General features: G+C 28.9%; 1 protein-coding gene across 2 annotated transcripts; it reads right to left on the bottom strand.

Moving 5' to 3' along the window:
- Positions 1–20,163: 20,163 nt before the first annotated feature.
- On the bottom strand, positions 20,164–21,643 carry LOC120076007. Of its 2 annotated transcripts, none has more exons than XM_039029782.1 (2): positions 21,342–21,643; positions 20,164–20,581 (listed from the first exon to the last, which is right to left on the bottom strand). In XM_039029782.1, exons 1-2 carry the CDS (start codon positions 21,609–21,611, stop codon positions 20,351–20,353), a joined length of 501 nt encoding a protein of 166 aa, XP_038885710.1. In that variant the 5' UTR covers positions 21,612–21,643; the 3' UTR covers positions 20,164–20,350. The 2 variants fall into 2 exon arrangements, with proteins under 2 accessions (XP_038885710.1, XP_038885709.1); XM_039029781.1 differs by having other exon boundaries at positions 20,164–20,584; positions 21,342–21,636.
- Positions 21,644–23,299: the final 1,656 nt, after the last annotated feature.

Below are 23,299 nucleotides of genomic sequence, written 5' to 3'. Positions count from 1 at the left end.
TATTAATTATTCCTTTTAGAAAAAAATAATAACGGTAAGAGTACGGAATCAAACAAACAAATTTTGTGACGATAATTGATGCTATATTAATTGATTTTATATTTGAATTGACGACGATATCTTTCTATATGTATGTAAAAATTCCTTTTTAGTCTCCCATTTCTGTTTATTTAGTTTTTATCCGATCCTTAGATTTTAAAATATTATATTTTTAAGTTGTAAGTTTTGAACTTCATTTCAATTTAGGGTTTCGAATATTACATTTTACTTTGAATTATGTTTCAGTTTGATTCATAGACTTCAAGATACTTTTAATTTTGATGTTTCAATTAAATACTTACTTCCAATCTTTAATATTAACCATCTCTATTAATTAACTTAAAAGAATTGTAATTAATCAAGTTTCACTATTTTTCATTATTATTAAAATTAATTTTAAAATGTTACATCATAACTATTTTTAAATTAATTTATAAATATCAAGGCCAAAATTAAAAGTGAGCATTGAGTGAAAAATTGAAGTTATAAGTATAAGTTTTATAGGGACCATTGAACAAAACTCAAAACTTAAAAATAAGAAATTTAAGCTTGGTTTAGTAACCATTTGTTTTTTTAATTTTTTATTTTTGAAAACTAAACTTATAGACACTACTTTCGTCTCCAAATTTCTTTTTTTGTTATTTTCTTTTTGCCAATGATTTAAAAAATCAAGTCAAAATTTGGAAACTAAAAAAAAAGTGAATTTTAAAAATTTATTTTTAGAATTTGAAATTTGCTGAGAATTCAATAATTGTATTTATAAATAAATATAAATTATTATAAGAAATGAAGGAGGAAATCTGCTCAATTTTAAAAAAACAAAATGATTATGAAATAAGATCTTAATATTATAAAATTTATAGGCTAAATTGAAGTCAAATTAAAAAAATATATAAAAATTTAAAATATAACATACTTTAGATAGAAACTAAACTTAATACTTGAAAACAAAAAAGGTTTTTCTTGCTCATATAATACATTATACATGTGAAAAAACAGAGAGACAAAAAAAGTGGGGAAAAAAATGTCAGTAATTTGATAACGTGGCAGACAGCAACAGCAGTGGAGACTAAGTGAGGTGGGCCCCATCCTATAATTCATTGAATTTGATATTTATTTATCTATTTCAAATTTGCAAGAAACATTGTATTGGATCTAAGGAAGAAAATATTATTGGAGACATTGGATAAGGTTTTCATTTCTATATATCAATTGCTCCTCTTTTAGATATTTTTTCTTTCTTCTTTACTTATTTTTTTTTAAAAAAATTATTGAAAGTTACATTGATTGCTTCACTTGAAAGGAAAGATTAGGGAGAAAAAAAGAGGAAAAAAAAAAAGAAAGAAAAAAAGAAGGAAAAGCCAATACACAATAAGAAACAATGCGTATAATTAAAATTTTAAATTGTAAATGATATGAAACTTAAAAATGACATTAAAATTGGTTATTTGATTCATTTATGTAAATAAATGAATTGAAGTAGTAAATTTTCTAAGTGTTGATAAATTTTACGTTAAAATGTCATTTTGGTTCGTATATTTTTAAATTTTACTTTTTATAGATTTTAAAATTAGATATTTAGTTTTTATAGTTTGATAAACTACTCTTAAATGGTCTAGGACTATAGGAGGAATTTATCAAAATATATAGAAGATATTATAAATATAAATCATATGAACTAAATTTTAACTTTCTTCAAATTATTGGAATTAAATTTATAATTTAACCTTGATTTTCTTGTCATTATCTTTTATTATAAAATTTTAAAACTTATTTACGTTTGTTTTTTTTATGATGATGATTATTACTGTTATTTAACTCATTTCAAACGTTGTATAACTAAATTTAAGATTTATTAAAAGACTAATTAAGTTTAAAAAAAAACATTTAACCTAACCAACTTAGCTGAGCTGAAAGCTAGTGTATGGAGACAAAACAATTTATTTTTCTAGACTTTTAGCCTCTTGCAGTCTACTTTAGTTTTCTTAAAATATAATTTAACTATGATTGTCAATCAATAAAATTTTTCTAGTAAAAAAAAATATATAATTAAGAAGAGACGTGGATTTGTACTTCCAACCTAAAAAAAATGTATGTCGATTACCATTAAACTAGAACAATTAGTTCTTTTCCAACTTTGAGTTGAGTAATTCATTCTTTAATTTACAATACATTATTTATCCGATGTTTTAAAAATTTAATGATGTTTATGGTCTACCTAATTTTAGTCTATACATTTAAAAGATATTAAATTTAATCCATCATACTTAATTTTTATTAAATTTGGTTAATTATTAATATTAATTCATACCATAACATATAATATGAAATTTATAGTAAAAAATTTGAAGACTTTCAATGTCGGTTGTAATCGATATTAAAGACTTTCAATGTCGGCAACGGACATTGAAGGCTGTGTTATTGGTGTTATTGAAGCCCTTTAATGTCATTTTAAAACCAACATTAAAGGGTTTTAATAACACTATCTTTCAACCGACATTAAAGCCTGAATTTCTTCTACTGATTAGTTCTTATTCCATATAACACAGGGTAAATAAATACAAGTTCTTTAGTTATTTTTAATTTTCATTATACGCGTACTAATATTTCAAAATTCTTGCTTATTATAGTTATCATTGGATATTGATTGTAATCAATCTACAAAAAAAAATTTTATTTATAAAAAAAAAGAAAAAAACTAGTATTAGGAGTTAAGTTCAAGATCTATTAAACTTCAAAGTATAGAAACAAGTTTCTATTACTTTGCTTGTATAAAATTATTCTTGTATTTCAATTAATTATTTTCTAATATAATATACCAAAAATTTAAAAGTTTGAGTCGAAAAACTTTTTATATTATATCTTGTTTTGAAAATTATATACAAATTTTGTTCCTTGAGTTTTTTTCTCTCTTAAATATCTAAAATAGAGTAGAATTTTTTTAAACAAAAAAAATATATTTTCAAACCTAACAATTTATAGGGTTGCGGTTGCGTTTTTTTCCCCTTAATAAAAGGGGTTAAGAAACACTTTTGGTCCCTAAATTTTGATTAAAGTAACAATTTGGTCTTTGAAATTTGATTTATATGTAACAATGAGTCATTATACTTTTAAATTTGTAACAATTTAATCCCTAACATAAAAAAATTATATTTTTTTTTTTCTTATTTTACAATGTAGACTTTATATTTTATAAATATATTTAGTCTTTTATTAGTTTATTGTTTTATTCATGCAATAAATTTCATTAAATCTTAACACTAATTTCTAGAGTAGGGACTAAATTGTTATGGATTTTGAAATATAAGAACTAAATTGTTACATAGTAAAATTCAAACTAAACAACTACAAATTTAATAATTTTAGGCTTATAAAGTCTCGAACTTGGATGGTTTAGGACCAAACGACATTAAAGAGACATTTGAGGCGAAGAGTAGATTTATCAAGTTTCAAGAGTTAGAACTCACGACGTAAAGAATTAATAAGTTATGATATTAATATATTTTTAATCCTAAGTCGATGTGTTTAAGAACTTTTAGGCCATACATTAACACCACTCGTCAAATAACAAAAAAAAAAAAAAAAAAAAAAAAAAAAAAAAAAAAAAAAAAAAAATCTAAAAAAATTTAGTACTACCTCTATTTATTCATTAGTGGTATGATATTTAGAATAATATTTTACGTTGTTTTTGGGTAAGAACTATCTTAAAACTGTAATAACCGCATTTTGTTACAGTAAAATATTATTTTTCATTTCCCAATTAACTATGGTTAGCAATATTCAAGATCGTTTGTTACAATATTTACTATTTGCTATAGTTTTATTATTTTATATTCATAATTTTTTTTTTTACTACAATGTTTACTATTTTCTTTTCAAACTAAAATATTTTACATCTCAAACACATACTTTTATAACAAAAACTAAAATAATCTACGTCCCAAATACAAGCTATTATAATCAAACTATAATAATCAGATTTTTGCCCCAAACACCCTCTTAAATATCATTTCATTTCATATCCAAATACTTCACTTTTAAATAAATAATGAAAATCTTCTTTAAAAAAAATGAAAATGAAATGTTTTTTTTCTTCTTTTAATATTTGTATGATATTTATAGGCTTTTAGGTTTAGTTAGAGTGGGTCCATTAGGCACGTGATAGTGATGGGAGTAAGCATCAACTAACCATAACCATGTGAGGTCAAAAGCCAAAATTGGCAGCGGTCAATCCACGTGGCGAAATTTCATAGCACCTTCCTTTTAATTAGTCTTTCTTAAAAAAAAAAAAAAACTTTTTATTTAAACCTTCCTTTTAATTAGCTTACAACCTATATGTACCTCCATGTTCCGGGTATACAGTAACGTGATGGCACGTGCGTAAGAAGTCACGTGCCTCATAAACTTGCGGGGTGGGCACGTGGGAACCTTTTCTTTCCCCCTTTTTTTCCTTTGTTCTTTGTTCTTTTTTCTTTTTCTTTTTCCATTTGTTGTGATTGAATTGAAGGTTTTATTAAGGTTTTATTTGTTTGCATAAGAAATTTTTGTTTCAATTCAAATACATCTTTAGATAGACTAATCAAGGATGGGATTCTTATACCAATTATGGTTATAACTCAATTTTGGTTGGTCAATCTAATATAGTTTAGTAAAATTACAGTCTCAAAAGTTTATTCGATTCTTTGTGCATCTTTTTAAAAAAAAGTAAATGAAAGCAAAATATTTAGTGGCGGATGGTAAAAATGGGACTTTTAATATTAATATTGTTGTTTTCAAAACTTATTACAGAAATATTGTTGTTTTGAAACTTATTAGAGAAATATTGTTGTTTTGGGAGTTCGAGGCTAGAAGTTGAGAGTTGAGGATTCGATTAATGTAGAGATCGAACGTTGAGAACTCGACAAACAAATAAAAACTTGAAAATAATATGTAAATTAGGGTTGTCGAGGGTAGAAGTTTCGACATACATAAGTCGAAACTTCAATCCTCGACAAGGAAGATAAGGGGGTGAAGCAAATTATAAGAGAGAATGAGATTGAGAGCGAGATTGTAGGAAGAACGAGATTGAAAGCGAGATTGAGAGAGTGAGATTGTAGGAGAGAGCGAGATTGTAAGATGGGACAATCTCCAACGTCTATGGAATGTATGCGTCTCGCTCTCTCCTACAATCTCGCTCTCAATCTCGCTCTCTCTTACAATCTCGCTCTCTTTTACAATCTCACTCAGAATCTCGCTCTCTCTTACAATTCAAAATTCTGTTATTGTTGTTATTTTTTCATTAATGATTACTAGCTTTTTTTCTCATTGGTCATGTGTGTGTGTATATATATATATATTTCTATGGAAAGTAAATAAATTTATTGTATATTCAATTTTTTATTATAAAATTGTACATTATTCTTTTAATTAAGTTGTACATTATTCTTCTAATTAACTTGTACATTACTCTTCTAATTAATTTGTACATTATTCTTTTAATTAAGTTGTACATTATTCTTCTAATTAAGTTGTACATTTTTTTTTTCCAGATCATAGCTTTAAACCCAGGAGCTATTGATCCTGATGTTTTGTACGACCAGTCCATTCATCGATCATCTGTTGTATGGCGAGATCATACTACTGGAGAAATATCTTGTAGGCGTCAAGAGGCAGTTCTCCAACGCACTATCCCGTTCCACCCTCAAATACTACCGCTATTGCGCACATCTTGATTCTATAGGGTTGCCAGATTAGGATTTATTCAGTTGGACTGGCATCTGATCATAACCTTGGCCGAGAGATGGAGGCCCGAGACACATACATTCCATATGTCTGTTGGAGAGTGCACTATCATTCTACAAGACATAGAAGTGTTGTTGGGGTTACCTATTGACGGTGAGCCGGTCACCGGAGTGATGTACGATGACTGATTAGAAGTTTGTCAATTGTACCTCGGTGCGACCCCACCTGTCGACAAGATTAAGAATCGAGGTTAAATTTAATATGGTTAGGAACATAATTTCGTGAGCTCACAGATGATGCAGACGAGGAAACCGTCATAAGATATGCGCGAGCTTATATATTACAAATGATGGGTGGAAGTCTATTTTCAGATAAATTAAGTCATTTTGTTCACTTTATGTTCCTGCCACTGTTAGCTAACCTCCATGATGTGGGCTGGTATTTGTGGGGTGGAGCATGCTTGACATGGTTGTATAGACAATTATGCAAAGCAACAAGACTTGAGGTTCGAAAGATAGCTGAGCCTCTCATACTTTTGCAACTATGGGCTTGGGAGCGATTTCCAACAATGGCTCCATAGCTACAACATGTTAATGACGCTCAGTTAGTTGGACGAGCCTACGGTTCTCGGTATGTTGTTTTAATTCAATTTAATTTTTATATCACTGATCTAGTTAATTTAAATTCTAAATTATCAATTTAAAAGTTTAGGTGGAGAGACAAATTTTGTGTGACTAGGACAACCACACATGTAATCAGCCAGTATAGATACATGTTTGATCTGCTTCAACCTGAACAGGTACATTACACTGAACCTAATTGATTATTTTATACATATTTTTATTGTATTTGTCTTTAATATTCTCTAATATAATATTTTATGTTTTAGGTTATTTGAGAGCCGTACAAAATTATTATGCATACTTTGCCTAATTTTTGTACGAATGATCAAAACATATAGCGGACGATGAGTCCTCTCATATGTTTTCACATTGGTGAATGACATCTTCCTTACAGGGTGATGAGACAATTCAGTTTTTAGCAGAATGTCCCATCGCCTTGTAATACTGAACCCATACTGCATTATATTGACCTAAAGACTGGAGATTGATCCGAAAATTTGCTCATTTGGTAGTGCGATGACACTATCATGCAAGGTTTATTGCATTGAGGGTTTCTCTTGAACAGTTTGACACAGATGTCACTCCAGAATATATTTATTGGTATAATAATATCACAAGGCTCTATGTCACTCGTCCGGAAACAGCTGTGGGTCATCTGGTAAATGAATATTATCTAATTATTTTTCATTTAAATTTATTTAAAATATTGTCTAATTGTTTTATAATTCACAGAGATCGAACAACTGTAGATTCCGTGAGGTTGCGAATGATCCGAACCAGGTTCTTGCTATATGTAGTGACAACCAAAGCTATATGAAGGAAATTCATTATATGTACAATATATCTATTATTCCTCTACCAGCTCCTAAACGTAGAGGACCTATTCGAGAAGAGGATGAGTTTGATGAGGTTGCACATAATGTGGAAGAGTTGCCCCCGATGATGCAGACGTAGAGTTAAACTGATTATGTTAGTCCGATGATGATGATGCACTTGGTTCAGGACATTATGACTCAGAGGCTGGTCCTTCGTCTTCATAGTGCATGGACATGGTCGGGGTCGTGGAGAGCATAATGAATATTTATATTATGAAGCGCCTGCAGAGGTACCAGAGCAACATTATGAAGAACCCGAACAACCTCAAGTTCAAAGTCGACGACGACAACCAGCTTGAAATCGACGACGTCCGCCTTGTAGGACACATTGATTTTTATAATTATTTTTATATAAATGAGATATTTAATTTACATTTTTTTTTAATTTTTATGAGATATTATTTTTTTAATTTATTATTTTTATATATATTATGAATAGTAATTATTTTGATATAGAAGCTTCACATAGGATTTTTGAAGAAATTTAATTCGTGGAATTTTTGTATTGATTTCAGTATAGTATAGTGGATATAATCTCTAATGTTTGATCCTCTTATGTCTTCTCTCAAACAAGGGATAAAGTTTAAAATTTCTAATTCTTCAATCTTCAAGGAATTACTTTGAGCTTCGATCTTCTGGAATTCAAGGAGATTTTAATCTTCCAAGTTTTCAATCTTCAGGAGGTAGTAATCTTGAGATCGATTTGAGCTTCATTCTTCTGAAATTTAAGGAAGTTCTAATCTTCCAAGTCTTTAATCTTGAGAAGGTGGTAATTTCGAAATCGATCAGAACTTCAAGGTCTTGAGAGCTTTAGAGCTTCAATCTTGATCTCTAAACCTTCAGTATTTCATTGCCAATTTTTTCAACTTCTCCCAAATGAAAGGGGAAGATTTCTATTCATAAAGGTTTTTTCATGGGCTTTTAGGTGAGCTTGGATCCATCTACTTTTGGGTTATTGAGCTAAAGTTTGGGCTTGGACCCAGTCTTTTCTTCGGTCCAAAATTTTCATTGCGGGCTTGAATTGTGAGTCGGATTTTGGACCTTAGCGATTTTAGTTACCTGGTCCAGTCCAATTTATGACTTAAAGCCCAGTCGAACCTCCGACCAAATTTATCGATCGTGGTCTAGGTCCCATCGTGGTTGAAGTTGATAAGCTCATTATATTGATCAAATGGCCAAGCGAAAGACACATGATATTTTGTAATTGATTGAAATTTCTTCTCCAATAAATGTCTCTGAAAAATTTATCCACGTTCATGTATGGATGAATTTCGAAAATGATAGTTTTGAAATCAATGTATGATTTTGATTCCTTTTGATGCATCAACTTGATTAAAATATGAATTTATCTAAGTGTTTTGATTTGAAATTCTTTTGCTTGACACATTTTCACGCTAAGTCTACAAAGGATGTCTGTTATTGCTTTGACTTCATTATTTGGGGGTAAACTCTTATTTGAATTAAAATAGAAATATTGTGCTCAACCAAAATTTGACTTTGATTTATTTTGAATAAGTTTTACCATTTTTTTTTTTGATAATTTGGAGTAGAATTTGTGAATTTCACAGAATTATAACTTTGAATTTTGCACAACACTTGAGAAAAAACACAAAACCAAGTCACTTGGAAATTTCCAAATTGAAGATCTATCAACTACCCAGATCATGAAGACTTTAGTTGAGGGTATTTAGGCGCATGGATTTTATCCAAAATCTTGCAAAATTTGAACTTCAAAATAATTTAAACAAATTATTTGGCCAAAATAAAATAAAAATATTTTATTCCATCGCCCAAATCCGTCCATCGATTTATTTGAGAGATTAAATCTCAAATCTAATAGGATTTATACTTACATCTCTAATTATTTGGATTTCATATATTTTTTGGGACGCATGCCTAAAACCTCGTAGTTATATGTTATTCAAAATACTGGTTGATTTTTTTATAAATGCAATAATCCAAAGATCCAAGGTTATTTTATGTAGGTTGACATACAAGTGGATCATGTATCATGTTTAAGTGATAACTTAAATAGTTTGTAGTACATGGATAAGGTTGGATACCTTATCCTGGTGACACTACGAATACGATCCACTTTGTAATTGTTACAATAGTTGTAAAGTGTTACAAATGATATGATCTTAATCGTTCACGTGGAGACACGTAAGTGAACGTTCATGTGGAGACATGTGAGTAAAGGAATCCTATATAAAGAGTTTGTATAAGACCAGACTGCGAAATGGTTAGTCTCTCTTTATAACACCATTACTTGAATAGACTTACATTTCACTAGGATGACCATAGGTGACTCAACCATAATCCTGAGTGAGTTGTGAACATCTGTCTATGAGGACGATCCTTTGATCTGTATGGGTGAGAATCACCAAATGCGCCGACTCAATTACAACCATTTTGGAGATTTGTACGAGTAGGGAGCTGAGAACACAACTACACAATATGAAATTCACTCCTTCTCGTCTTAAGGGTAAGTAGATAAATTGTACCCTTAATAGTTGATTTTGGGTCTTGAACAATGAGGTCTCACCCTCTCACTAGCCCTAGAGGGGTCAGTTTATAGTTAGACTATAAACTATTTATTCATTAGAGGATCAGTGGTACTTAAGAAGTTAGATGTAACTATAGGGGTAAAATGATAATTTGGCCCAGTTGTAGTTACGAGCAATTCTTGAAGGGTCGACTTACCGTCGATTGGTTATATCTATGGACACAGAAATATATCTACAGTGCGAAAAGTGCAACTGTAGGTCGTGGAGTGACCCACACTTAAATGAAGGTTGATCAATTTAATTAAAGAGTTTAATTAATTAATCTCGAATCATTGGAGTTCTAATATGTAGATCCATTAGGTCCCTTTTCTAGCTCACTAAGGATAAAAATAAGAATAAGTTAATTTTGGATTAATTTCAATTGTTCAAATTAAATAAGGGAACTAATTGTATAAGATACAATTAATATAATGTATATAGATACATTTTAAATATAGTTAATTATAAATATGATTTATAATTAATACTATATGTAAGGGAAATAAATATTTGAATATGATTCAGATATTATTTATATAAATGAGATTCATATAAAGTTATAAGTTAAAATTAATATGAATTGATTCATATTAAAACTATAGGTTATATAAGAGAATAAGGTATTTGAATAAGATTCAAATATTAAATAATATGAATGAAATTCATATTAAAACTATAGGTTAAATTTAATGTGAATGAGATTCATATTAAAACTATATTATATGAGAAGAAATACATGTGAATATGATTCAAATGTGACATTAATTAAATATATGATATTTAATTAATTGGAATTAAGTATAAAATTTAATTCCTCTACAGTTAGCAATAGAGTTAACTTAAGATTGAAAGGAGTTATCTCCCCTCCCCTTTCACCTGTTATTCACTAAAGGAGCGTTTATGTGAAATTGATGGTGTTCCTGTATGTTGAATTCGAGGGAATTGCTTATGGAACGAGGTTTTCATGTCAAGGAGAGGAAAACATTGAAGATTGTTTTTTCAAGGGTTAGTTTCTCTTTTTCCTCCCTTCCCCTTAAAAGCATACTTACATAAGTTTTATGTTTACCCTGTTTATTGATTTTTTTTCTCTCTTCTTCATGAATTTCTAAAATGAATTTCGAAAGCACAAGCGTTCACGCGCTTCCGCTGAGGAATTCGATTCCTTCAATTAATATCAAAGCCAAATCGTATTTTCTATTTTTGTTTTGAAATGAAAAACAGAGAAGAGGTGGGTAGCTTATTGTGCATTTGATGTTGAATTTGTAAAAATGGATAATTTTGAATTTTGGAACATAGTTTACAGTTTTGATGGGATCAAAATGTAAGGGTTTAGTGCTTTTGGACATTTTAATTCATGCTATCGAGTCTGTAAGTTCGAGTTGATCGTGGCGCAAGTGTTGTAGAGGAGTCAGTGCAATTTGGAGCAAGAACAGACTCATTCTGAAGCAGAAATTGTATTATGTGCTAGAGCATAAAGGAAAAGCGTTGCAACGCTACCCTTTACGTTGTAGCACAGAAGACTAGCGTTGCAACGCTCCAACTCAGACATGCGTACGAGGAGGTTCAAATCTAATTAACATCGCAACACTAATCAATAGCGTTGCAACACTGTTGATTGTTAGATGCATGCTAAAAAAACTAGAAGTCATGGGTTTAAGCCTAGCATGGGGCAATTGTAGTTTTTTTTTTTTTTTTTTTTTTTTTTTATTTAAATTTTTAATAATGTTTTTTTATGTAATTTATTATTTTAATTAATTAAATTGATATAATATGATTATATTAATTTAACTAATTCTTAGGGGTGCGAAAATTTGGTCTATCTTTGCTAAATAATTTAATTTTTGCATATGATGTTTGATTAAATTAATGTTAATTATATATTGCATAATGTATGTCATATAGCTTAAAATCTCACCTTAGAAGAAACATTTTCATGGATCCTATTTAATATAAATATTATATTATATGGTTGCATGATTTAATAAACATGCACACGCGTCATATAATGTTATATACTATATGATTGCATGTTTTATCATGTATTTTGTTTAATATAAGTGTTATATTATATGCTAATATGTTTATTGTTTTCATTAGTATTAATATAAGAGTTATATTAATTAATAAAAAGGCATGACCATGCATCGTATTTAAATATAATTGTTATATTTAAAGTTTAGGTTAATTTCTAAAGTATGTACATGCATGATTATATTATATAGTTTGCATGATTATAATATAAGTGTTACATTATATGTTTTAATATATGGTTAAAAGCATGTTTAACTATATAGTAATTCATTAACATTAATATAAAAATTATATTGTGCATGTAATGAATGTGATATGCATGAGATATGGTTTTATTAATTAGTTTATAATTGTTATATTTAATTAATAATACCACGAGATATATATTATTCGATTGCATGCTAGCCTAATGTGATTAGGATAAGGTTAATTAACTTGCTTTAACTGGTATAAAACTGTTTTATTTAATCTTCAAATTTTATTTCTAATAAGATTAGATTAAAATATATATCTTTTTAATTTTCTTTTAATAGGATTAAAATGAGAAAATAAAAGATAAAATTTATAAAACATTTGCCTATAATGGACCTTTATCTAAAGAACGTTCTGTCTAGGTGTATTTAAGCTGACGGAAACAAAACACCGCTACTTGGGAATCGACCGGGAAGGTGAAATAGTTAAATATTTTATAAGCATGCAATAGATGATTAAAATTTATTAAAGTGTTTAATAAATAATAATCATTCTTTGTTAAACTATCCAATATAAGAGTTATATTGGGAAAATTTAACAAGACCTAGATAAATTTCTTAGCCTAATTTACCTAAGTAATGAACCCTCAATTTTTAAAATACTTAGTGGGAGAAAAATATATATATGATATGCCATTTTTCTCTCACACTCTCCCTAAAAGTTCACATCGTGAGACTCATGCTTAGCCTCGAGGCGCCTTGGGAGCATCTTCGTTCGGATGGTGTTTGCATGAGTCAATATCAAGGTGAATAAAGAAAGTATTTATAGTAAGTGGGAGAAGGATGTATGTCAACATGTCCTACGATCTCCTTTATTGGTTTGTAATGTGAGATCTTTTTGTACAGCCTTGAGGTGTCGTGGGAGCATTCTCCTTCAGATGGTTTGTGCATTAGGTATTAAGGCGAACTCCAGAAATAAATTGGGTTGCTTTAGCAATTAGTTTTTTCCTTCGATTGGTTCATTGGGGTGAAACTTTAGGATCTAAAATGGTGTGTCACATTTACAAGAAATTATTAAGCAAGTTAATGATTTCTTGACCAAACCAATGATAACTAATTGTTATAGGAATAAGAGTTATTATGGTGTAACAATTGGTTAAGAATGTCTCAATCCAGTTAAGGAATAACTAAGCATCCTTCAGTGGTGCTTGTTCTAACTCAATGGAGTATCGTAGCCATAGAAATTCTGAATTAACATGAATGAGATTCATATTAAGCCTATTGGTTTTTTTTTTTTTTTTTTTCCTTTTTTTCTTTTTTAAATTTCTATGCTGAATTTGAATAGATAAAAGATTATATATATTCGAATAACATGTTTTATATAATTCAAAGTTTTGTTATTTCCTCTCAAGAGTATTATTTTTTAATTACTGATATAAGTCAAAAGGTTCAATAAATAAGTTACTTGAGAAAATGTCATCAACGCTAAATGAATGTGTGATCTTAAATTTGTCTTTTATTTGGGAAATGTTCTCAAAAGAGTGTTGCTAGTTCATGAAATGTTCATGAATTATATTTGAAGTGATAGCTTATTTTTATCTAGATAATATATGATGTGTCTAAATTATAAGATAAAGTCACGATAAAACATATTATATATTGGAGTCATGAAAAGGTAAATGGCTTCCAAAGTTAAGTATTATCTAAGTCAAGAAAAATTCATGTGACTAAAGCAAACATGGAAAATGTTTCCAAATTAGCTTGGGATGTCACACGATGAGGAATTTTAGAAATACCTCAAAATAAAGAAAAATAAGAATTAGTAAATTTGATTTTCTTGGTGGAGATTATAGATTCACATATTGATAGTTGAATAAGGATTCACTATAAAAAATTTTCTTCATTACAATTAGATTGAAATTCTTGGTAAATACTTAATTCAGTGGAATAGTTCTACTAATTAGCAACGATAGAGGCATTTTGTTTATTTATGCTGAATATGGCGTTTTTATCATCATTAAAGAAATTCAATTTCTCCAAACTTTATTACTAAATAATTCATAGAGTAGGAATGGTTTTAGTGATAAGGTATGCTTTCAAAAGTTGTTTGAAAATATGTTCAACTTTAAATAAATACATTTTTATGTGTGTTAGAAGTTAACACATTTAAATACTAAATTGGGAAAGTGTAAAGATTAATGAATCCAAAAAGAAAGGCAAATTCTTTTATCCTAAAAGGATACTTGTCTTTAGTATTTAAGTGACTATTATGGGTAATTCTCAAAGAGTTAGAGTTAAATTATTATTATCGGTCAAAACTCTTGCTTTTCATGCAAGTGCTTCATTAAACCGTATTAGGTAAGGTTATCGGGCCAAAGAATTTGTTGGGTTTATGCATTTTTGACCTAGATGGTTTAATAACTGAAAGAGTAAGTCTGACATCGTAAATATTTCATTTTTATGATTAATGATTATTTATGAGTAAAAGTAAATCTAATACAACTTAAGTTTTATTTTCTTTGAAATAGTCTTATTTTCTTTGAAATGTTCAAAAGAAATTAGACTACAGTCAAAGTCATTTAGGAAAGTCTATTGTGACATTATGGTCAAATCATAATGATCAGTACAGGAAATTTAATATACTATGCCTAATTGATGAAGATGAGATAAGATCTCAACTTCGAGCATTAGGTATAATTTGGATGAAATTGTACTAAAACAGGAGAAATATGGTCTTGTTAAACTTAGTACATATTAAATACTTTGTGAAACATAAACATTACATTAGAGCTAGACTCACTAAGGACATGCATTAGAGATTGCAATTTTGAACATTATTTCCTCCAAAAATATTTGAGAAATGATTTTGGATTATGAAATTGTTGTAAAACTGGTTTACAACATTTTAGTATTAGGGTAAGTTGTGAAACTTGTGTTAAAATGAATCTTTGACGAAATAAATGTTCGAAAATACACCTAAATATAGGTAGTCCTTGAGGAGTTTGTAAATGATCTTTTGGACAGTCCAAACTAAAATGATGCATTTGTGTGACGAATATTGATTTCATTTGAAAAGTCAAAATGAAAGGTTGCAGACTTGCAATAGGGTCAAATTATGTTGATGAATTTAATTCCAAGTAAAACGGTTTAATAGTTAGCAAATATTGTTAACCATTTATTTTCATTTGAAAATAAATTTCTAATTGTCAACCAAATATGTGTTTGTCGTAGTGGGAAAATTATGAGATAACTCAACCTTTATAAAAGCTTACTTCAAGTCTATATTGTTATATTAGATGACAGGATGAAAACTTGTAAACCTTAAAATAATGGGAGAGTTATAAGATGACTCAACCTTTGCTATGGCTCATTGGAAGTGAAAGTTGTCATAACATATGATAAGAATTAAAAGAAGTTGATAAAAGGAAATTATGTCAAAGTCATAAAATTTGAGATAAATAGAGTACTTAATCTTAGTCAGTTCTTGCAGATTTTTATTGATGGGGTCAACTCCAAATGATATGAATGGATTTACAGAAGGAAAACTTGAAAATGTTGAACTTGGAGATAGAGATATTCAAAGTAAGGCTCTTGACATTAGGTGAAAACCAACGTTGGAACCGTTGGATGAAAATAGACAGTGAGTCAAATTTCTATAATAGTCTTTATGCATTATCTGATTAATTGTTGCATATGAGATGTAAAAATGAATAACTTCTTTCATGAAAATAAATCCAATGCATCTACACAAATTTGAGCACATTTTTTTCAGAGATTAAAATTGCAAAAGATTTGCAAAATTGTGATGTACATTTGAAGTGAATTTTACAATTAGGATCTTTAAGAATAAGCTTTGATGCAGTATTGTAATCCATGACTTCGAACAATGACAATGTTCTTGTACAAACAAGAAAATGAAAAATGGAAATTTATCTATTTTATACTGATATTTTCCCATTATGAATGATGTAGATACCAATATGAAAGTTTGAGTTTTTAACCAACTTCAAATAATTGATTTGAAGCCTTTTTGTATATTAAAAGTCCACATAAAGATGTTTAGTGATGTTAAATTTGTCTTATGCATGTTACATTTACAAATTAGTTGTTTAATGTTCGATGTAATAGCTTCAGATGGAATGGTAATATACCATTCTACAATGAAGTTGATATGTCTAAGGAAAAAGTTTCTTAAGATACCTCAAGTATTGAGAGGATGTAAATTTTACATGAGACTTCATTAACATTTAATATACAATTGGTTAGTCAAATCAGTGAAGTCGATGGTATGACCATTGAAATTGAAAAATTAAAATTTATGTATAATGAAATGTTGGTGTATAAAGTTTAAGATTTGATATTTTTACAAGATACACTGTTTCATACTGGATTTAGAGAAATATATGTTTTATCCTAGGTGGTGTAATTTATACTATAGGGCAATAATATTGCTTATGAAGCAATTATTTGCATAGTCTTAATATATCCTTAAATACTTGAACGTTGTTTCAAATATGAATTAGTCTATCTACTTTATAAGATAATGTGGTATAAGAACTACGTTTGAGGATAGTAGTAAACACAAAGTTGTAGGAATAGAACAAATGAGAGAAACATCATGAGGGTGACTATATGGTTTTTGTTGACATAACAGTTTGAATTATATAAAAGGATTCTCTAGGCTAAAGTGTGATAGGATTTCTTAGAATGTCTAGGACTACAAGACATGCTAGGATTACAAGACATGTCTCTAGTGTGCTAGGACAAGTGGGAGAGCATGTTGGGTATAGAGTATGCCCTAAGATATATGTCTCACTAGCTTATGTTTCATTGGCTTTAGTGCAAGTGGAAGATTGTTAGGGTGTATGTCATAAAGCCTCGTAATTATATATTAATTGAAACACTGGTTGATTATTTTGTGTATGTAATAATCCATTAAAGAAAGATCTAAGGTTATTTTATGTAACTTAAACATGTGTGTGATTGACATACAAGTGGATCATGTTTAAGTGATAACCTAAATGGTCTGATAAGACTGAGTACCTTATCTTGGCGACTCTACGAATATAACCCACTTTGTAATTTTTACAATAGTTGCAAAATGTTACAAATGATCTTATCCTAATCGTTCAAGTGGAGACATGACGTGGAGGTATTCTATATAAAGAGTTTGTATAAGACCAGACTATGAAATAGTTAATCTCCCTTTATAATACCATTACTTGAAGAAACTTACATTTCACTAGGATGACCATAGATGACTCGACCTGAATCCTCAGTGAGTAGTGAATTTCTGCCTATGAGAGTGATCATTTGATCTGTATGGGTGAGAGTGACCAAAATAGCCGACTCAATTGTCCGAGTAGGGAGTTGGGAACACAGCTACACAAAATGGAATTCCTCATTCTTATCTTTAAGGTAAATAGATAAATTGCTCCCTTAGTAACTGATTCTGGGTCTTAAACAATGAGGCATCACCTCTTCACTAGCTCGAGAGGGGTCAGTTATAGTTAGACTATAAACTGTTTGTTCATTAGAGGGATCAGTAGTACTTAAGAAGTTAGATGTAACTACAAGGTTAAAATGGTAATTTGACCCAGTTATAGTTGTGAGAAATTCGTGAAGGTTCAACTAACTGTTGGTTGGTTATATTTATGGACAATAAATATATCTACAGTACGAAGAGTGCTATGAGTCTTTAATGGAGTGACCCACACTTAATGAATGTTGATTAATTTAATTAAAATGTTTAATTAATTAATCTCGAATCATTGGAGCTTCTAATTTGTAGGTCCAATCAGTCCCCTTGTTAGCTTACTAAGGATAAAATAAGAATTAATTAATTTTAATTGTTCAAATTAAATAAAGGAATTAATTGTATAAGATACAATTAATATAATATATATAGATACATTTTAATATATAATTAATTATAAATATGATTTATAATTAATACTATATATGAGAGAAATAAATATTTGAATATGATTCAAATATTATTTATATGAATATAAAACTACAAGTTAAAATTAATATGAATATGATGCATACTAAAACTATAGGTTGTATGAGAGAATAAGGTATTTGAATTAGACTCAAGTATTAAATAATATGGATGAAATTCATATTAAAACTATAGGTTAAATTTAATGTGTATGAGATTCATATTAGAACTATAATATATGAGAGGAAATGGATTTGAATATGATTCAAATGTGACATTAAATCAATAGATGATATTTAATTAGTTGAAATTAATTAATTGGGTTATACAATATTTATTAAATCAAATTAAATTAAATAAGTTTTAACTTAGTATTAAATTAAATATAAAAATGGACTCCCGATGTAGTTATGAAGGGAGTTAACATGAGATTGAAAGGAGTCATCTTCCCTCCCCTCTCGCCTTCAATTCCTCGAAGGAGTGTTTGTGTGAAATTGATGGAAGAAGATGAAAAATTCTTGAAATTTTCTCTCAAGTAATCACTCAATTATTTTTTCCTTACCAAAATTGAAGAGCCCACAACTCTTCGATTCCTATTTGAGAGAATAGCAAGGAAGAACTGGTGGTGATGTTCTTGTATGTTGAATTTGAGGGAATTGCTTGTGGAACAAGGTGTTTGTGACAGGGAGAGGAAAGTATTGAAGATTGTCTTCAAGGATTAGTTTCTCTTCTTCCTCTCTTCCCCCTTAAAAGCAAGCTTATATAAGTTTTATGTTTGCCCAGTTTATTGAGTTTTTTTCTCTGTTATTCATGAATTTTCAAAACGAATTTCAAAAGAACATGCGTTCATGCACTTTTGCTGAGGAATTCAATATTTTCCCTTATAAATAAGAGTCAAATTAACTTGGTTTGAAAATCAAATTTTAATAATTTTATTTAAGGTTCGGAATTTCAAATTTTTGCACTTACATTTGATCAAGTTAGGTTGTTCACTCTATTCAAGTTGACCAAAACCTACGCAAACCACCCCTACATTATAGACTTCTATATTGATGGTTTGGATTGTCATATAATTATTTTTTTTTTCTCATACTTTTTCTTTTTTTATTTAAAACCCATGGATTATGGTGAAGTTCGTTTAAATTCGCAAGATTACTATATTTACCACATTATAATAAGCACACGACTTTGATTAGTATGCATTATTTTGTAAAAGTTTTCAAATTTGATTAATGATTTAAAATTATTTTAATTAATTCGGTTTATACTTACACTAGTGATCTTTTAATTATGTAAAAAGGAAAAAAAGAAAAAAAAAAGAAAAAAAAAGAGGACAAATGATACGTGTAACTTGTAAGCAGTGATATGGGGAAATAATTATAGCGTGGGCCTGATTCTATAGACCCAACTTTGATATGGGCCAGAAATATTTGAGTCCATATTCACGAAATTGCCCTGTATTCGGCCTATGGGCCTGATTTTTTTTTCTTAATTCAATTTATTTTTTGCTTTTTATGACACGAAATTTGTACCACTTTGGCTTTTCCAAGTGTACAATCCAACATTTTCTTCCTTTTAATATTCCATGACAAATGGATAGAGATACGATAAAAGTTAAAATAAAAATAAAAATGGACTCAACACTACAATTTCATACTTTAATATAGGTATATAGAAATTAGATTTAGGTGTGAATTTTTAATCGACAGGTTGATTGATTCTCCAAACTGATAACCTTATTCAAAAAAGAAACCCAACTCATATATCTCTTGGAGTCATCGGTCAATCTTTCTTTTCCTTTTTCGGTCAATGTGTACCTTCAATGGTAAAAAATGATTGTTTGGCTGAGAGAGAAGAGTATAGTGGTGGACAACAAATGTAAAAAAAGAACATTGGTCAAAAGTAGAACTTCGTTTAAACAGCGATAAGGTTGATTAGTCTAACAAATAAGCGAGTGAACAATTTACGATAATGAAATCCTAAACCAATTATCAGTTTGAGTTGAATCGATGACTTTTTTCCTTAAATTCAAACACCGAACCAAACTAGTCGATTGCTGAAAATACACAAACGAATCCAATTGAAAAGCTATTCTAACCTAATCCAACTCTAGTAATTCAAGTTGAACTAGTCAAATTTTTTCGAGTTGTCGAGTTCACTAACACCCTAACTTTTAACCTAAATAACCAGTGATTAATATATCTAAAATTTTTTATTCATCTTACAACTAATTACACATATATATTACACACATACCCCAAAAAAGAAAAAAAAAGTAAGGGAATGATTTAAAGACAGGATGATTAATTAATAAAGAGTTTCTCCAAACAGGTAACAAAGCAATATACATATTTTGGTATTATAAATATAATTAAGTCTATCATTTGACCATGGTTGGATTATCACAGACGTCTCTGGTGATGGCCGGAATGCAACTGGAGGTCCGGCCAATCCTGCCGTTTCGGTGGGCGGAGACGGCGGACTTGGAGGTTTTCTTGAGAATCTGTTTAATGGCTTCCGCTTGATATAGCACCGGATATGCCCTTCCGATCTTATTGAACTTTGCACAAGCGTTCATGTGCTCCTTCAATGCCTCCTCTCTTGTCCAACTCTTCTATTACAACTTATACCAATTAGGCTTAGTTTGAAATTATCGTAAATATTGCAATATGTCGTGCTTTCACAAATATATATACACAAGCTAAATTAAACATAGAATAAAAGCTTAATTAAGTCTCGTTTGATATTTAGTGATTTCGTTTTTTATTCTGTTTTTAAAAATTTTACAATAGTTTTCGTCGTTTTTGAAAATTTAAAATTACTTTTTAAAAACTCTCTCTCTATATACATCATATCTTTAGAACTTGAATAGATTTTGATAATATTTGTAAGAAGTATGATAACATCGCAAAGACACTCATAAGTTGAAATAGTGCTATATGCTTAATATTTGAGGGAAAAAAAGACCTTATGATTATCAAAAGGAATCTTAATATGTGAGATGAGGCCTCAAACATTTGATATTTTTTGTTGAGAATATAGTATCTTAATCAATTGAGTTATATATGCATAGATTGGCTCAACCAAAGTAATTATAAAAGTGATTTTGTTTAAATTAATGTTCCATCAGTTTTGTTTTACTAGACACTAACCAACCTTAAATGAAACCTAAATAATTTGATATATAATAACTAATAATTGAAGATGATATCAAATTTAAGAAGCTCAAAATAGATATATGACATCACAAATTTTTTTTTTTTTAACTAAAATATTTCGTGTTTGGAACTTATGATGTTTTCTTTTTACGACTTTAAGTCAGATATTCGAATTTCTAAGATCATGGAACTCTAAAGAAGAAAAAATTTAACCTTTTCCATCTCCTCGTTTACGGCCTCGGCGCAGAGGCCGCAAATAAGCTTTCCCATGAACTTGTCTCGGACATGACCGATGTACTCCGCCGTGCAGTCCTCAGAGAGGCCGCAACACTCGCAAGCGGCGGCCTCCACCTCGGAGATGGTCGGCAGCGGCAGGTTTCCGACAACTGCAAGACCTTCTTTAGTCAGCTCCGAGGAGATGTCGGATATGGTTCGTTGGAGACCCTCCATTGATGGCTTTTGCACTTCAACTTTTGATGCCATATGGATAAATGCTTATGAAGAAATGGGATATCCAAGGGACAACTCAATTTATAGAACCTTATTTTTGAGAATTTTATTTTATGATTAAGTATTTTAAAGATTTCAACTTCTAATACGTGTCTATTTCGCCATTAAATTCTTTTAAAGTATTTAATTTAATTAGTAGTATTATAAAATGTTTTAAGGTTTGTGTCTTCGACAAAAACTAGAAGATTCGAATCTTTCATCATATATATTGTTGAATTCAAAATATTATTATAGAATGGGATCGAACATTTAACTTTGTAAAAAGTATTAATGACTTTGTATTCCTACATACAATAATATCCTGGAAGGTAGCTTTTAGGAAAATTCAAGAATGTTGTGTTTTTATCATTTTTTAAGTTCAACGATTCTAAGACGAGAGATCAAACCATTAACCTAAGAATGATAATCGATGTCTTTATTCAATTAGTTCTACTTGAATGGAATAAGTAAATCTATAATATAGAGAAGAATCTTTGCATTCCTATTTTGTCCTTAGATTTTGTTTTCTTTGAAAAATTTTATGTTTTGTCTTCCATTTAGTCAAAGTAGTGTATAGTTCCGTATATGAATGTGATTTAAATCATAGGTATGAAAAATCATGCATAATCTAACGTTAGATCATGCACTATAGTCTACAACAGTTTCATAAAATCTTATTTTGTTCTCTTCCAATAGTTACAACTTCCTTACACTAAACATTGTAAAAGACTATTTTATTACTGAAATTTTTCTTAATTTTTTTAATACTAAAATAGAATTATAAATTTCATATGTATTGTACATGTTATGCACTTATATACATACAAACTATTGTATAACAAAATTGAAAGTTAGAAAGTTGATCGACTTTATCCTAAAAGTCAAAAGATATAACCGATTTAAAAAGTATAGACCCTCATGGTAATCATTTTGTTTTTAGTTTTCGGTTTTTGAAAATTAAATTTATTTCCTCCCCATTTGTTATAATAATTTGTATGTTTCTTAAGTACAATGATTGAATTTTTAGTCAAATTCTAAAAACAAAAATAACTTTTTAAAATTTACCTTTTTTAGTTTTCAAAATTTGACTTAAGTTTTTAAACAAGTGATAAAAAATAGACCACAAAGAAAAAAATTTAAAGGTAAAAGTACAACTTATAGACTTAATTAAAAAAATGGTTACCAAACAGGATCATAATAATCCAAAATTACACTTTTAAATCTTATATCAAGTTAGTCCACATTTTTAACCCATACAATTAGTCCATATTTAATAATTATAAACATTAATTGTTTATAAAAATAACATTAAAAGTTTAACGAACTATTCAATTTATTGGCTAAGTTATAAAAAAAAAAAACTCTAAGAATACCCTTATATTTAAATTTCTTGAACTTTCATAAATGATATTTTTGGAACTTTTTACTATAAAGTGTAAATATTTTTTATATTTAAAAAGACTCCTATATTGGGACTTAAAAAATGATATATGATGACCTAAGTAGCGTGGTGATCCAATTTTTTGCTAGGTTACGACCACACTATTTATGTGCTAATATTTGTAAAAAATTCTAAAGAATTTCTACTACAATGGTAATTTTATAACGCTTATGAAAGTTTAAGAGTAATATTGAAACTCTTGAAAGTACAAAAATATTATTTTGAAAAAAACGACAACGTA

Source organism: Benincasa hispida, chromosome 4 (genome assembly GCF_009727055.1).
Source record: "Benincasa hispida cultivar B227 chromosome 4, ASM972705v1, whole genome shotgun sequence".
NCBI lineage: Eukaryota > Viridiplantae > Streptophyta > Magnoliopsida > Cucurbitales > Cucurbitaceae > Benincasa > Benincasa hispida.
The sequence above is the reverse complement of the archived record's forward strand: the minus strand, read 5'-3'. Positions and strand labels throughout refer to the sequence as shown.

Excerpts from the sequence above, each read along its gene's own strand:
- LOC120076007 (XM_039029781.1), bottom strand. The coding sequence starts at position 21,611 with ATGGCATCAAAAGTTGAAGTGCAAAAGCCATCAATGGAGGGTCTCCAA. Across the intron at positions 20,585-21,341 it reads TAAACGAGGAGATGGAAAAG|AAGAGTTGGACAAGAGAGGA; the intron begins GTTAAATTTTTT and ends AAGTTGTAATAG.